Source organism: Panthera onca, chromosome E2 (assembly GCF_046562875.1).
Source record: "Panthera onca isolate mPanOnc1 chromosome E2, mPanOnc1 haplotype 2, whole genome shotgun sequence".
Classification (NCBI taxonomy): Eukaryota; Metazoa; Chordata; class Mammalia; order Carnivora; family Felidae; genus Panthera; species Panthera onca.
The window spans coordinates 1,948,071-1,963,691 of NC_138353.1; the positions used below are offsets into that span (position 1 = coordinate 1,948,071).

The 15,621-nt window shown below is 45.8% G+C and overlaps 1 protein-coding gene across 1 annotated transcript; it reads left to right on the forward strand.

Annotated features, from left to right (window-relative positions):
- The first annotated feature begins 248 nt into the window (after nt 1–248).
- Nucleotides 249–15,018, forward strand: ZIM2 (zinc finger imprinted 2). Its single transcript, XM_060652713.3, has 6 exons — nt 249–326; nt 3,855–4,357; nt 6,503–6,603; nt 8,450–8,576; nt 11,432–11,524; nt 13,907–15,018. Exons 2-6 carry the CDS (start codon nt 3,958–3,960, stop codon nt 14,887–14,889), a joined length of 1,704 nt encoding a protein of 567 aa, XP_060508696.3. The 5' UTR covers nt 249–326; nt 3,855–3,957; the 3' UTR covers nt 14,890–15,018.
- Nucleotides 15,019–15,621: the final 603 nt, after the last annotated feature.

A 15,621-nucleotide genomic window follows, 5' to 3' on the forward strand; every position in this document is an offset into this window, starting at 1 on the left:
GGAGGAAGACTTTTCACCTCATACTGTTGGTTTACCTAAAACTCTGCAAACCATATATTAACGAACCAAAAAGCCAGGGAAAGCACCTGAAGTACTCAGGCGACCCTGGTGCCACTTCCTTCTTCCCCTTCCCCCATCTCTGTCATGGGTGTCCTCCCGCGCCCCCCAGCGGAACCAGCGAGGAGCGGCCTAGATTTTGAGGCGCATTGCTCCGCAGGCCCCACAGAGCGCACGCGCAGACGCTGCAGGGCGCATGCGCCGCAACGTAGGCGCCAAATCTGAGCGCGAGCTGGTCAGTCAGTCAGGCGAGGCTCCAGGCAGGCAAGGTGAGCGTGCGCGGGCGTCGGGGCCAGCGTGTGGGCGGCGCGCGGGCAGCCCGGGACGGGACAGGGAGGGGGACGTGATTGGAGGAGACGCAGAGCGAGGAGCGGGCACCCGAGGGCACGAGAAGCCCCGGGGCTGGTGGCGCAGGCCTCCCTGAGGTGCGACGCCACAGTGCGGCGCCCAGCGCAGCTGTGCCTGGGGAGGAGGAAGTGGGGTGAGTGGAGCCTCCGTGTAGGGTGACGGGAAGTAGCCCTCGTGGGGAAGGGGCCTGGGTGGGACATGGGGTGTGAGGAGACCAGGGAGCTGAGGGACACCGGCGCCCTGGCGTGGCCTCTCCTCTCTGCGCCTTTGTGACCTCAGTTGTCTGGCCTCTGGTTACTGCCCTCCTAGCCCTCAGGCTAAAGTCCTCCCTCAGCCTGCCGGCCCCACCCCCATTCACAGACCCCGCCCCTCCAAACCTCGACACGCCCCTCCCGGCCCAGACCCCAGCACCCTCCCCCACCAGACAGGACCCTTCCCACCGGCCCAGGGCCCGCCCCAGCCACAGGTCCTTCCATGCCCGACCTCAGGCCCCACCCCCTGGCTGAAACCCCGCCCCCACCCAAGGCTCCGCCCCAAACAGGACACGCCCCTCTCGGGCCAGGCCCCGCCCATAGACCTCAAGACACGCCCCTCCCCGGCCCCCTTCACCCCTCTACCCCCCGACTCCTTCCCACCCTCGATCCATGCCGGGCCCCAGCCCCCAGTTCTGACTTTCCTCTCTGGGATCAGGGCCATGTCTCTCTGCTCTCAGACCCAGGGCGGGTCTGAAGACAGGGCATCTTCTCACCCTCCCTCAGCTCTACGCTCCTCCCTCTTAGTGCTCCCCTCTACCTCAGTTCTACCAGTCCTGTCTGTCTCTCCTCCCTGCCCTGGTCATGCCCCTCTTTTCCCAGCCCGTGACTCCCCCGCCTCACATCTGCTCCTTCTCTTTATCTTGTCCCACTCCGTCCTCGGCTCTGCCCTGCTCCCTGCCTGCCTTGATTTACTCCCTTTCTCTTGCCTCGGTGCCTCTCTTCCATTCGTTCCCTTCAGTCCTTGCTTTCTCCTCCCACCAAGACCTCTGCCCACCCGGGATCTCTCCGGACACTCAGCCCTGCTTCTCAGAAAGCTCTTCCCCACTCTGAAATCAAGAGTCTCCTTTTTTTTTTTTTTTTTTTAAGTATTTTTAACATGTTAAATAGGGACTTTTTTTAGCCCCCCCCCCCTTTTTAAAAAAAATATTTAACACCTTAGCTGCTTTTGTCACTACTTTTTAACATGATTTCCCTCATGTTTCCCGGAGTGCAATTATGAATTATTTAGAAAATAATGAAAATAAGAGGGGTGACATCCCTAAATGTTGATGTATAACCCAAATTAACAGCTTTCAGTAGTCAAGAAAAAGGAAAATAAATTATACATTTTTTTCAAGAGGTTCCCAAACTCCCCCAAACAAATGAACAAACAAAAAATTATAAAACTCTAAAAAAAGGAGTAAGAAAATAATGAAAATAAATAAAAATACATGAGAAAACAAAAATAATAGCCTTGGAACTAGCAGGTGGTACTTGGGGTGAAAAAGAGAAAGTGGCAATAAAGAACAAACAGTAGAAATTTAAAAACCTAGGAATAAAGCAGCATCACTGATGAGTAAAGGATAAAGTTGCATACTTAAGGGATTTAATATTCTGAGAATACTGTGTGCAATCATGTATTAGTATACTTCAATTTCAAGCAAATGGACGGTTTTTTTGAAAAAGGATGTTTTTAAACTTGGGTTCAAAAAGTGGAAAACCCAAGTAGACCAATGGCCGTGGAAAAGAACTGAAATAAGTTGTGAAACGATTGACATTAGAGAGCTTTCTGTGCAGATGATTATAGTGGTATTAAGAGTTAAAAAATAAAGGTTGAGTAAAAGAGTGTTGGGAAGAAATAGAAGGTGCCAAAACTATGAAGTAATTGGTTAGAACTTGGATGGTATGGATGTAGGAATAAGATAAGGCTGAAATCCAAAATATAAAAATTTAAGGGAAGGAGAGTTAAGAATTTATGAAGAATGGAGGGATGCTGAAGGTGCCCTCTGAGGAGGCAGGCCCATGAGCTTTCTTTCAGTACTTGAGACCTGGAGGCCTTGACCCTTCAAGGTCATAGTTTCCCTTTGTGGGCCAGGAGGAAGAATTGTTACACCCTACTCGCCTTGAACCTGGCTAGTGTAGGGAGGCAGGCTAGGCTGGTGTGATCCCACACTCATTTCTACTAATCCTTTCTTAGGGTCCTTCCCTGGGCTGCACACCTGGAAGTTCAATTTAGGGTGGGACGTCACACATCCCAAGAAGGAAGGGGGACAGGGGCGCCTGGGTGGCTCAGTTCGTTAAGCATCTGATTCTTGGTTTCGGCTCAGGTTGTGATCTCCTGGTTCCTGGGTTCAAGCCCCCTGTTGGGCTCTTTGGGGACAGAAGGGAGCCTGCTTGGGATTCTCTCTCCCTGCCCTCCCCCCTGCTTATGCATGCGCATGCGCCCTCTCTGCCCCTCTCAAAATAAATACATAAACATTTTTTTTTTTAAAGCAAGAAGGAGGATAGCGAATTTTTATTTGTAGTGGCAGGAAAATTTTTAGGAAAAAAAAAATACTTTTCATACTTTACCCCAGACTGGATTTTGACCAAAGAATTAAAATGAAATGTTTAATTGTCTCCTGTAAAACACTTACTATTGTCTGATTCTTTTCAACAAGAACATCCTGTGTTGTGATAGCTCGTTGTGGTTTTGATTCCTGTTTCTCTGATGACTAATGCAGTTGAGCCCCATTTCGTGTCTGTTCAGCCATTTGCACAATACCTGCTTATATCTTTTAACTTTTTTTGCTCTTATTTGCCTTTTTCTAACTGATTTAATATTTTGCAAATGAATCCAGTTGTTTGTAGGGTATACATATTATAAGGCTGATTCCTGGGGCGCCTGGGTGGATCAGTCGGTTAAGCGTCTGGCTTCGGCTCAGGTCATGATCTCATGGTTTGTAAGTTCAAGCTCCATGTTGGGCTCTGTGCTGACAGCTCAGAGCCTGGAGCCTGCTTTGGATTTTGTGTCCCCCCCCCTCTCTGCCCCTCCCATGCTCATGCTCTGTCTCTCTCATTCTCTCAATAATAAATAAATGTTTAAAAAAATTTAGAAAGGCTGTTTCCTTATTTTGTATAATACACAGTCATTTAATTTTTGAAGTGAAGTTCTTCTGTGGATCAAATTAATACAGTTCATTGTGTTTTGAGGTTCAAGTCTCTTTTCCCTTCAGTGCCATTTCTGAAATATTTCTAGCCTGTGCCCATGAATTTTGTAGACCTGGGGAGGGGACTGAAGTAACATCATATCTGGAGAGGTACAAATTTCTGTAAATGTGTAGTTAGGCATTTGTGTGAAATGTGGTAACTCCTTTTGCTTCAAATCACCTCTACCCCACTGTCCAGTCCCAACTGTGCAGGCCATTTGTGAGTCTCTCTACATGATTTCTGCAGGTCCTGGGTTTCCGTATCCTGCTTTCATCCGCTACAATTCCACCCACCATCTTCCACACCAGTGTTTTCTGTAGCAGCCTGCCTTTTAGAGTATCTCCATCCTATGAAGGGCCAAGCTGTAAAGATGGTGCACGTGACAGACGTTTTGGCTATCTTGAAGAGTCCCCAGCTCTTCCACCTACATGATCAAGAAGAGAATCCAGAAACCATCCCCATAAGCAGTCCAGGGGCTCTGAAAGCTTCTCATCAAACGTTTAGGCATTTTCAGTATCTTCCAGTGACTGGGCCTCACCCAGCTGTGAGCCAAATCCAGGAGCTCTGCCGGCAATGGCTGCAGCCCGAGACCCACACCAAGCAGCAGATGATGGAACGACTGGTGCTGGAACAGTTTCTGAGCACCCTACCGGAGGAGGTGCAGACCTGGGTGAGGTCAAAACAGCCTAAGAACAGCAAGGAGGCAGGAGCCCTGGTGGCCGGCTTGATCCAAGCATGTGGGGAGAAAGGTGAGAGAGGAAGGAAGCAACTGCCATTTCCACTTATTGAACATCCCTGTGTGCATGGCATGTAAAAGGAGATGAATAAAAACTTGTCAGGGGCGCCTGGGCAGCTCATTCGGTTAAGTGTCTGACTCCTGGCTTCAGCTCAGGTCATGATCTCACAGTTCATGGGTTCAAGCCCCACATTGGGCTCTGCACTAATGTTGTGGAGCCTGCTTGGGTTTCTCTCTCTCCTTCGCTCTCTCTCTGCCCCTCCCCTACTTATGTGCGTACTCTCTAGCAAAATACATTTAAAAATTTGTCAAAAGAATAAGTGAATGAATTTTATAATCCAGTCTAATCTGCCTCATAGGAGATGGAAGAAATTTGGGGCTTGGCTTTTGCTTTTAATATTTACTATTTCTTGGGGTGCTTGGGTGGCTCAGGCGGTTAAGTGTTGGACTTCACTTCAGGTCATGATCTCGCGGTTTATGAGTTCGAGCCCCACGTCAGGCTCTGTGCTGACAGCTGGGAGCCTGGAGCCTGCTTCAGATTCTGTGTCTCCTTCTCTCTCTGTCCCTCTCCCACTTGTGCTCTGTCTCTCTCTATCAAAAATAAATAAATGTAAAAAAAGTTTTTAATATTTACTATTTCTCTGAGAGTATACCTTCTCTCCAGCTTTGTTGTCCCCTGCTCCATTTATTATCCAGCCTAAACTTTAGTACCAACACAAAACAAAACAATACACACAGCCAGAAAAATGAGGGTATAAAATGTGAGATAAACAAGGCCTGGAAGTTTAACCTCTACCAAAATGTGGGCTCTTGGAAACTCAAGTTACCAGATTGGGATTTTAATAATGAAAGAAGGGTATTTTAATAGTGAAAGAAAAAAGCCATTTATTCCTCATAGTCCTTTGAACAAAAATGATACTAAAAACAAAGTATTGTTTAGGAGTATTATATAGAGAGAGGGGGAGAGAGAGATGGATAGGGGGAGAGATAGAGGCACACAAAGGAACAAAAAATATGAATATAAGACTACAGTTACCTCTGGAGAAAAGGCTGGGTTGTGGACAGGAAAAAGCACACGAGCAGGTGTAAGTTATTGGGAATGTTCTAGATTGGGGGTTGGGTAGTGAATTCACAGGCATTAATTATACTTGTAAATGAATACATTTAAAATAAGTAGGGTCATGCGTGGTTTAGTACGGATATCGTGAATTAAGGATCGTTACTAACCCAATTCTGTGCACCTTCATCCCTTGAAAGAATTTGGAAGACGGTAGTAGCGAACACGTTGGATACTTCCAATGTACTACATCCTAGGTGTTTTATACATAACTAATTTATTTACTTCTCTTAATAGCTCTTGAAATAGTTACTACCTTATTTTGTACAGGAGACAGAGGCACAAAGAGGTTGCATAACTTGCCCACAATTGTACCCGGCAGTCAGGATTCCTATCCCGCAGCTGGCTGCAGCATCTATACTCCAACCATAGTGTTATACTGCCTCCGGTGGACATAGGGGATATTGCCCCAGAAGTTAAAAACTTGGCCAAAGGGCCAGAGCTATTAACAAATGGAGCTCGAATTCAGGGAAAAGGAAAGAAAACTCCTTAGGATATGAGGAAGAAACAACAGATTGATGAAAGGTGCACTTGGGAAGAGACTACAGGCAGGGCAGGCCTTCAAGGTGCAGGTTTCTGTGGGGAATGTGGTGGCCGTCTTCTAGATCAGTGAATGAAAAAGATGTAGGAAAAGCTTGAAGAGCTGCCACTTTAACATGCTTTGTGTGTGTGTTGCACATGTAATGCTTAATCCTTATAAGATCCCTTCCGAGCATAGGTATTATTATTTCCGTCTTACAGTTGAGAAACTGAACAGTGAGGCTGGGAACCACTGGTAAAAAGGGAACTTGCACTTCATGTGGAAGGCAGTGGGGAGTCATTGAAGGGTTTAGAGCTGGGAAACGCCCAGAGCTCTTTTTTGGAACTTGCTATATTGAGAGGAGGAAAGATTTCTCTGGTTTTTCTCTTACAGGAAGTCCAGGACTGCTGCTGTCTTCTATGGCAGGGGCGGGGTTGATGTGGGGTGGCAAGCCACTCTCTGTGTCTGTGGGTGCTGCCAGACTGAACTCAGTTCCGTGGTCATTCCTTTCTCCCTTCAAGGTTTCCCTGCTCAGGACTTTGTCCTTGCCGAAAAGAGGAACACCAGAAAACAAAAGAAGGACACAGAGATGTCTGAAAACCCCTTATCTGCTGGACCCCAGGTGAGTCAGTCTTTCTTCTGACTTCGTTCTCCAAATGGGGATCTCACCTTCCTGATTTCCAGACCTTCCCTTTCCAGTTAAACCACATTCTCACTTTCTGTTAAGTCTTTATATAAGTATCACCTAAGTGAGCCTTTCCCTGGCTACCCTGTTTAAAATTTGTTCCTGACTCTATATCCTTCTCTGCTTTATTTTTCTCTGTTGTTCTTAATCACCATCCCAGGACATTTTCCCTCTTTTTCTATTTCTTGCATTAATTGTTTTGTTTGTTTGTTTTCTTAGTATTCCAGTTTATGCCCAGTGTTGGCTTATTTAAAACAACCCTCATGTGGTTTGCACTGTTATGCTCCTTTATATTTGAAACAAATGGCAGCTAATATAGGGACATAGTACTGTTGAGAGGTTTTATTTTTTTTCAAAAATACTCTCCTTAATGTTCATGTTAAATCATATTTTGAAACCTAAATGATAATTAATGGAATTAATGAATTTATGAATTCATAAATAATGAAATTAATGAAATCAATACACTGCGTTTCCTTTAGAACCAGAAAAAAGCCTCATGGGGGTTGGCGATTAGGAAGAAATAGTCTAAAAAGATTCCTTGAGGGGAGAGACAAGGAAAAAAAGTTTGAGAAACACTGCTCTAGAAGATCTGCTCCTGTGAGTGGCCCTCTGTCCCTACAGTGTCCATCTAAGGAGCAGCTGTGCTCAGCTTCAGTGGGTGGTGCCATGTGAGAATGTGGGCTCAGGTCTCCGGTCTTCCGACTTCTGGTTTTAAAACTCCAGTTAATAATATTAAATCTACAATTTTTTTGGTGTTGGCAGTTAATATGAATTTTAAATATTTAAAATAATAAAAAAATCATAATAAAAGCCAGATAAACCCCTCTGTAGTTGCTGGGCAGCCAGTACATGACTTCTAGTTTAAATCAGTTGTTCATTGATCTGCATAATGTTTTCCTGAAAACACAAGAGATGTGTATTAATAAAGTGTGTATCATATTCTCATGTAGTCTTCTAGTATGCACTTTTTAACCTTAGGTTATCAAGATGGTTGTGTGTAACTGTGGTTAATTGGTTTGCATTGCTGGAATATTATTCCATTCTGTGACTCTACCATTTCTTCTACTCTAAACGGACATTTGGGTTGTTTCCAGGTTTTGGATGTTACAAACAGCACTATTAAGAATATCTGTCTCCAAATACACATGAACAAATATACCTAGGAATAGAATTTCTGGGTCCAGAGTAGTTTACCAATTTACATTTCCTTTAGCATCTAGCAAGAGGTCCCATGGGTCCACATACTAGATAACATTTGGTATTGTCAGACTTACTAAGTTTTGTCAGTTGCATGGATATAAATGGTACTTTGTTGTTTTTATTTGCATTTCTCTGTTAATATGATTGAATATCTATGAGCTCTTTGGGTTTTACAGATGAGTCACGGAGGCTTCAGTACCCACACTCACAAAGACGATAAGAACCAGAGCCAGGACTTAAACTTAAGTCTCTGATTCCTGAGGCTGAGGTATACTGCTCAGCTTCCAGTTACGCATATTCATTATTTGTTTATTAGGTGGCTTAAAAGGATCTTCTTCCTCCAATCCAAACTTGTAGTAGTTAGCAGCAGGAACTGTCTTAGAAATTTTCCCTCTTTCCTTGTACTTCAAGACAGAAGGGTACTTTACTAAGTCCCTACACCCTCTGGATTACAACACTTGGGTTAGAAGCTTTCTGCCGGTCTGAATGCTTTATGTTCAGTCCTCTCTCATCAGACTCCTCTCCCCCCTTAGGATAATCTCTGGATGTTGATCATTTAGAATTGTTTCTGGTATTTTAGGAGTTGGTGACTTTCCAGGATGTGGCTGTGGACTTCAGCCTGGAGGAACTGACCTACCTTAGTGCTGCTCAGAGGAATCTCTACCGGGAGGTGATGCTGGAGAATTACAGGAACCTGGTCTCCTTAGGTAAGGCCGTCTTCTCCATGGAACTTGGTTTCTGTCTGATAAGGCAGTAGTTCTCACCTCTTTCCTCTCCTCATGTCAGGAACGTCTGTAACGGTGATTCACCATGTCTGAATCTCAACCCAGACCAGGGACAGTATTTTAATATCAAATTCAGTTACTCATCATAGAGGTAACATTGAGTACTTAATATGTGTTATCAGGCACTAGTCTAAGCACTGCACCTGTCCTAACTCCTTTATTCCTCATATTAGTTCCGTGAGGGGGAGATATATTTCTTGTTATTTTTTTTATTACTGCCACTTTACATATGAGGAAACTGTCTTGGGAAAGTTAAATTACTTGTCTAAAACCACACAGCTACTAAGTGGCTGACTGGGGTGTGACCCTAAGTGGTTCAGCCCCAGGGTCTGTTCCCTGAAATTAAATAGCTGTACTGCCAGACAGGGGTTTGCTTCATCAGGTCTTGGTGCAGTAGAAGGCTCATGGTGATTTAAAAAAAAATTTTTTTAATGTTTATTTATTATCGAGAGACAGAGAGAGATAGAGCATGAGCCAGGGAGGGGCACAGAGAGAGAGGGAGGCACAGAATCTGAAGCAGACTCCAGGCTCTGAGCTGTCAGCACAGAGCCTGATGCGGGGCTCGAACCCATGAACTGTGAGATCATGACCTGAGCTGAAGTCAGACACTTTGACTGAGCCACCCAGGCAACCCACATGGTGATGTTTTTTGAATGCGCGAAGGAATCGATGAAACTTTCAGGAGCTCCAAAGGCTTCTGCTGGACTTAAACTTTTAGAGTCAGAGATTCCCAGTCTCTCTTCACATCCAGAGGCAAGGTGGTTTGCCTCTCCTGACAGGCTACATGTTTTTGTTGCCAGTGTCAGGATCCTCATTTTAGTAGCTTTTTGGGGGGCCCTGAGGTCTCCTGAAACACACAATCAAAACCAAACAGCATTCCACTGGCAGCAAGCTGGTGCTCTGGTCCTTGTGAAGTCAGAGACCTGGGGGGTGGGGCAGGGGTTGGGGGTGCCTTACCTCAAACCTGGCACAAGAGTGTGTAATGTGAACCATGACTTTTATTGGTCACAAAGAAGGCAAAAAAGAGTGCCTTTTCCAGTGTAACTCTTCTCTCAGTTACCATATTTGTGACTTAAAATAGAGGGAATAAATCAGTTTTACCTCTTCAGCCCTCATGCGGTGACCCAGAGGCATTTCTGTCTTGTGATGCTTTGACCACTTGCATCACTGAAGGTTTGGGGTTAGTTGAGATCTTACATATCACCCAGGATGTTGTCTTCCTAAGTGTGGGGTGGGTATGGTGGGTTAGACCCAAGGGTATTTTGGGTAGTAAATCTTGTTGGTCTCCCATCTGAGTAAAGAGAGAGCAGACCTGAGGCCCTAAGCCTTAGACCGGCAGCACTCAGTAACCTTCATTTCTGGTGGAGCTATTGCTCTACTACCTTAAGGGTTTTTTCTTTTTTTGCAAATAACAGTGGTTTCTGTTTTTAACGTTGATATAAAGCTTCCATTTAAATTAAGTGTATTTAAGTTAAAAAAAAGAGGTGATCTAAAGAGAAGCATTAAGGGGCATCTGGGTGGCTCCATCAGCTAAGTGTCCGACTCGATTTCGGCTCAGGTCATGATCTCACAGATCATGAGATTGAGCGCCACATCAGGCTGTGTACTGCTTGGGATTCTCTCTCCTTTCTCTACCCCTCCCCCTGTGCACTTGTGCACACATGCTCTCTTTCTCTCAAAATAAGTAAATAAATAAACATTTTTTAAAAAGAAATAAAAGTATTAAACACTAAACACTACTATAAATGGCACACAGATAGGGCTGAAATGGGAGGGTCAGTAATAAATTTGTCAGCGTGCCAGGTTGCGGTATAGGTAATGGATGAGGACTCCTGTTCTTGTGGATGTTATTAATGCCAGTGCAGTGAGACAGACAGTAAGCAAGGAAATAACGAGGTGCTGTCTTCGTTCATTTGGTCTGCTGTAATAGAACACCACAGAATGGCTGGCTTCTGAACAACAGATCTTTATTTATCACAGTCCTGGAGTCTGGAAGTTCAAGATCGGGGGGCCAGCACAGTCAGGTGAGGGCTCTCTTCTAGGTCACAGGCTTCTTGATGTCTCCTCACTTGGTGGAAAGGGCCAGGGAATCTCTCTGAAGCCTCTCTTTATAGGGTTACTAATCCCATCCATGGGGACTCCACCCTCATGACTGAAGTACCCCGCAAAGGCCCACCTCCTATCACCACCCCACTGGGCATTAGGATTTCCACATATGAATTTTACAGGGACAGGAACATCCAGACCATGGCAGGTGGTATGCAAATGACTTAAGTTTGCGAAATAAAGAAGTAGGGGAAAAGGAGCATTTCACGACCAAGGGAATGAAGGTATCACAGGAGGAAGAGAACCACATGTCGTTTACTTTTTGAGCAGCTATGACGTCAGATCCCCCAGGCTGAAGTAGAGGGCCCAGCACACTGTCCTCGGGTTTTATTCTAGAGCAGAGTTTTTTAGCCGTGGCACAGCTGACATGTGGGCCAGATCGTTGCTTGCTGTGGAGGAATGTCCTGGGCATTTCAAGATGTTTAGTGGCCTCCCTGGCCCCTGTACTAGATATCAATAGCCTTCCTTCCTCTCTGAACTTGTGACAACCAAAAATGCTCCAGACAATGCCACCTGTCCCTTGGGCCCGGATCAATCTTTAGAAATGGGCTTCATCTTTCTTTCTTGTGCATTTGCATCTTCCTTATTATCGCAGAGTCTTTAGAGCCTAGGCTGGGAGTTGCTGTGGGTCAGGGAAGAATCCCCCAGTTATGAGTCTCCTTCTTCAACAGGGTACCAGTTCTCTAAACCCGACATTATCTCACAGCTGGAAGAGGAGGAGTCACATGTGAGGGAGGAAGACAGCGATACAGAGATGCATCGCGGTGAGTAGAGAGCAGAGAGCCCCTGGAAACCGGAATCGTGGGAAGACAGGCTGGGGGCTGGGAGCTGTGGTCAGAGGGCATTCCTCAGGGTCCGCTCAGGCCAGGGAGGGGGCCGGTAGGTGCGCTTGACTCAGGGCTCTCGAGGCTTCACCCCCTGTGGGCACTTAGTACCTCCTTTTGTCTTCTCTTCTTGCTGACTGAGCTCTTCTCCTGCCTGGTTCCAGGAACGCCGTTTCCCTTTTCTCTAGTGTTCCAACCCCTGCGCTTTTTCACGCCCTTACCTCTGCAGCTAGAAGTCCCAGGTCTTTCCTTTTTAACTCAGACAAGAGAAAACCTTGGCATGACACCACTCTTCCTTCCACTTGCCTCCTATGTTCCCTCATGCCAGGTCTTCAGATTTGACATGCAGAGGCTCCCCTCCCCTTCCCTCCTTTACCCCCACAATCTCGTTTCCATCCCCCCACCTTTGCCAACACACACACACACTCTCTGTCTTTCCCTCTCCCTCTCTCACACTGTGTTCTACCAACATCGTTATGACTTCAGGACAAGAACCTTCTAGACTTTACCTTTTCCAACTCTGTGGCTACAATATGATAACATTTGCCATCTTTATGAAATCCTTTCCTTCTCTGAGTTGGGTCACCGTGTATCAGCCAGGATCGTCGTTGTCCTTCAGTGCCTCTCAATAGAAAACCACACCAACACTGTATAAGCCGGAGGGGGGATTATTAGCTTATAGTACCGCTCATGTGGACCTCAGGGATCATTGGAAATGGGGGCTCAGTGATGTTATCAAAGGCCTACTTTCATTTCCTCTTGTCACTCTGCCAACAAATCCTAGATCTGCTTTCTTCTTTCCATGCAAGGAGAGAGAGAAAGAGAGAGACAGACAGAGAGAGACAGAGAGACAGGGAAAGAAAGAGAAAGAGAAAGCAGGTGAGTCCAAGAAGCATTGTCATGAGTGAGGAAGCTTCAGTGTTCCATTTGGGTCCTGTCCCACTCCTGAACCAGTAGCTGTGCCCAGTCCAGTGCTGATCAGTGCAGCCCTCCCTGCCTTGTCCTGTGTGGGCAGAGAAGTGGATGTCCCAATAAAATTCAAGGATCTACCGTGGGGACTCTTCTACCTGCCTCTGTGTTGCCTTCAGTGTCTTCTTTAGTCTGTTCCTTCACTCTTTGGCTCACTCGGTCATTCCATACATATTTACTGAGCCTCTGTGGTGGGCCAGCCCTGTCCTAGGTTCTGTGGATACAGTAACAAATCCCTTCCCCATGGAGCTTGCCTTCTAATGGGGGTGATGGTTGATACCCAGGCAAATAATAGAGTCTGAGTGTAAAGCAGACAGTGACAAATGGGAGGCTGCTGAAGCCAGGACCGTCAGGAAAGAACTCACTGAGGAATATTTGAACGAGACGGAGGGGGAGCCACATAGAAATCTTGAGGGAGAATGTTACAGGCAGGGGGAATAGCAAATTCAGAGGTCCCAAGGTTGGAATGAGCTTGGGTGTTCCAGAAACAGGAAGAAAAGCAATATGGTCTGAGTAAGGTGGAGGGGACAGGGGATGAGGTTGAGGAGACAGACAGAGGTTTTGAGCCATGGAATGAGGTGTTATTGTTGACACCATAGAATTGTGTTGTCTCATGTAGTGGCCACTAGACACATGTAGTTGAATTTACACCAATTAAAAGTACATAAATTTAAATTCAGTCACACCAGCCGCATTTCAAGTGTTCATTACCAATGTGTGGCTAGTGGCTACGTATCAGATGGCAAAAATATAGATGATTTACCTCATTTCAGGGCATTCCACTGGGCAGCACTGTTCTAGAAAGACCGCTCTGGCGATTCTGTGGAAAATGGGCTTTAGGAAGAGCAGCAGAGAAACCAGTCGGGAGTCTGCTCTTGCAGGCTAAAGCTCGTGGAGGCCGGTGCTGGGATTGTAGAGGACAGGTCTGGGGGACTCTGTGAGGAGAGCTGGCAGAACAGCTATCTCAGTCCTCCATGTTTGAGTCAGCTCCTCAAAGACCATTTCCTGAAACATCTAATCCACTGTGATGGGTCTGGTTATCCCCATCCTGATGCGTGCCTGATCGTAGTCTGGCTCTGCTATCTCATCTGTCCTCTGCCCACACACCGTGATGTCTGCCAGGATGCCACCTTTGATTTCCTTGGCTTCAGTTTCTTTACCACCCAGGGGGTCGCCTTTGTATAAAGCATAAAGTTTTGACTACTACTACTCTCAGAAGAAAATCCAAACTTTTAGCAAAACATTTAAATCCCTGTCAATCTGCGGGAGACCAGTTCTTTTTGTTCCCTTTCTTCGGTTTCTACAATGTGTCTCTGTGAGGAAAGAATAGAGGAAATTTTACATTTCTTTTAGATGGGGAAAAAAGACCTAAAACCAAAGATCTAACTCCAGAGCAAAGCCTGCCTGTGGAAAAGCCATCCTTGGGGGTGGGAATGGAGGATTTACAGGTAGGTAACTTCTTCAGTGTCCACGAAGGAGAGTCTTCTCCTGATGGTCCAACAGACTTGTACCAGGTCGACCAGGAGAAACTTTCAAGTCCTATAAAGATGAGTGAGCCCGAGACCCCCGCTCAGGAAAGAGGCCGTGACAGTGATGATTTTGAAAGAAGCTCAGATCTCACTAAACAGTCAGAAGGTCCTCCAGGAAAGGACCCCCAGCAATGTGCTACTCCTGGAATTGTCACCAGCCCCCAGCCAGTGGTTGATGAGCCTTTGCTCCAAGAGAACAGAGACAACAGATGTGGATTTTGCGAAAGAACTTTTATCACCCAAAGAGCTCGTGAGAGACATGAGCAGTTGCATGCTGGGAAGAAACCCTTTGAATGTAAACGATGTGGAGAAGCCTTCAACCTCATGCCACACCTCACCAGACGTCAGAGGACTCATTCCAGTGAGAAGTCCCGTGGATGCAGTAAAGGTAGAAAGTCTTTCACCCGGCACACAAACACGTGTGGCCGTGTAAGAACTCAGGGTCAGGAAGACTACTTCGAATGTTTCCAGTGTGGCAGAGCCTTTATCCAGGATGTGCATCTTTTCCAACATCTCAAAGCCCACGAGGCAGCCAAAGCTCTTCCCCCTAGGTTGCCCCGCACTAAGACGTATTTCATTCGCTATCAGCGGAAACATGACTATATCGGAGAGAGAGCCTGTCAGTGTTGTGACTGTGGCAAAGCCTTCAGCAGGACTTCACACCTCATTCAACACTATCGAATTCACGCCCAAGAGAGGCCTTACCAGTGTAAGCTGTGCGGGAAATGTTTCAGCCGACCCTCCTACCTCACTCAACATTATCAGCTCCATTCTCAAGAGAAAGCTGATGAGTGCAATTCCCACTGAAAACCTCTAGTCAGAGAACATTCTCAACATCGTTGGCTTCATTCTGGAGAGAGACCCTCTGAATGTGAGAAGGCCTTCCGCCATCCCTCACAATTTCATCATGGTGTGATTTTTAAAATGGCGAATAGTTGCAAGGGTATACAACAGTCTTTCTGCAAAAGAAGATTCAGCACATGTGTCAGTAGTCACACAGATGAAAATCCTTACAAAGAATATCTTTGTTGCATAGGAAAGAAGCTAATAGATTTTGCCTTTCTTTGGTGGTATTCGTAGATGGAAAAACTTCATTTTTAAAAAAATTTAAATCCAAGTTAGTTAACATATAGTGTAGTCTGGTTTTCAGGAATAGAATTTAGTGATTCGTCACTTACATATAACACCCAGTGCTCATCTCAACAAGTGCCCTCCTTAATGCTCATCACCCGTTTAGCCCATCCCCTCACCCAACACCCCGCCAGCAACCCTCATGTTGTTCTGTGTATTTAAGAGTCTCTTACGGTTTGCCTCCCTCTCTGTTTTCATCTTATTGGAAAAACCTTCATTTTGACACCGTGACAAAAAGTTTGTGACTGGCAGTTGGGCTCCAGGCAGGCAATCTATTCCCAAGTTTTTCTAGAAGTGTTTACATACAGTAACATCACCATGTGGGATGCATCAACCCAGAGCATGGTTAAAAAAGATTTTCAAGCTGTGCTTATAGTAATTTAGCCACAAAGCTGATGTAATTGGTAT

Excerpts from the sequence above, each read along its gene's own strand:
- ZIM2 (XM_060652713.3), top strand. The coding sequence starts at position 3,958 with ATGAAGGGCCAAGCTGTAAAGATGGTGCACGTGACAGACGTTTTGGCT. Across the intron at positions 6,604-8,449 it reads CCTTATCTGCTGGACCCCAG|GAGTTGGTGACTTTCCAGGA; the intron begins GTGAGTCAGTCT and ends CTGGTATTTTAG. Across the intron at positions 11,525-13,906 it reads CGATACAGAGATGCATCGCG|ATGGGGAAAAAAGACCTAAA; the intron begins GTGAGTAGAGAG and ends CATTTCTTTTAG.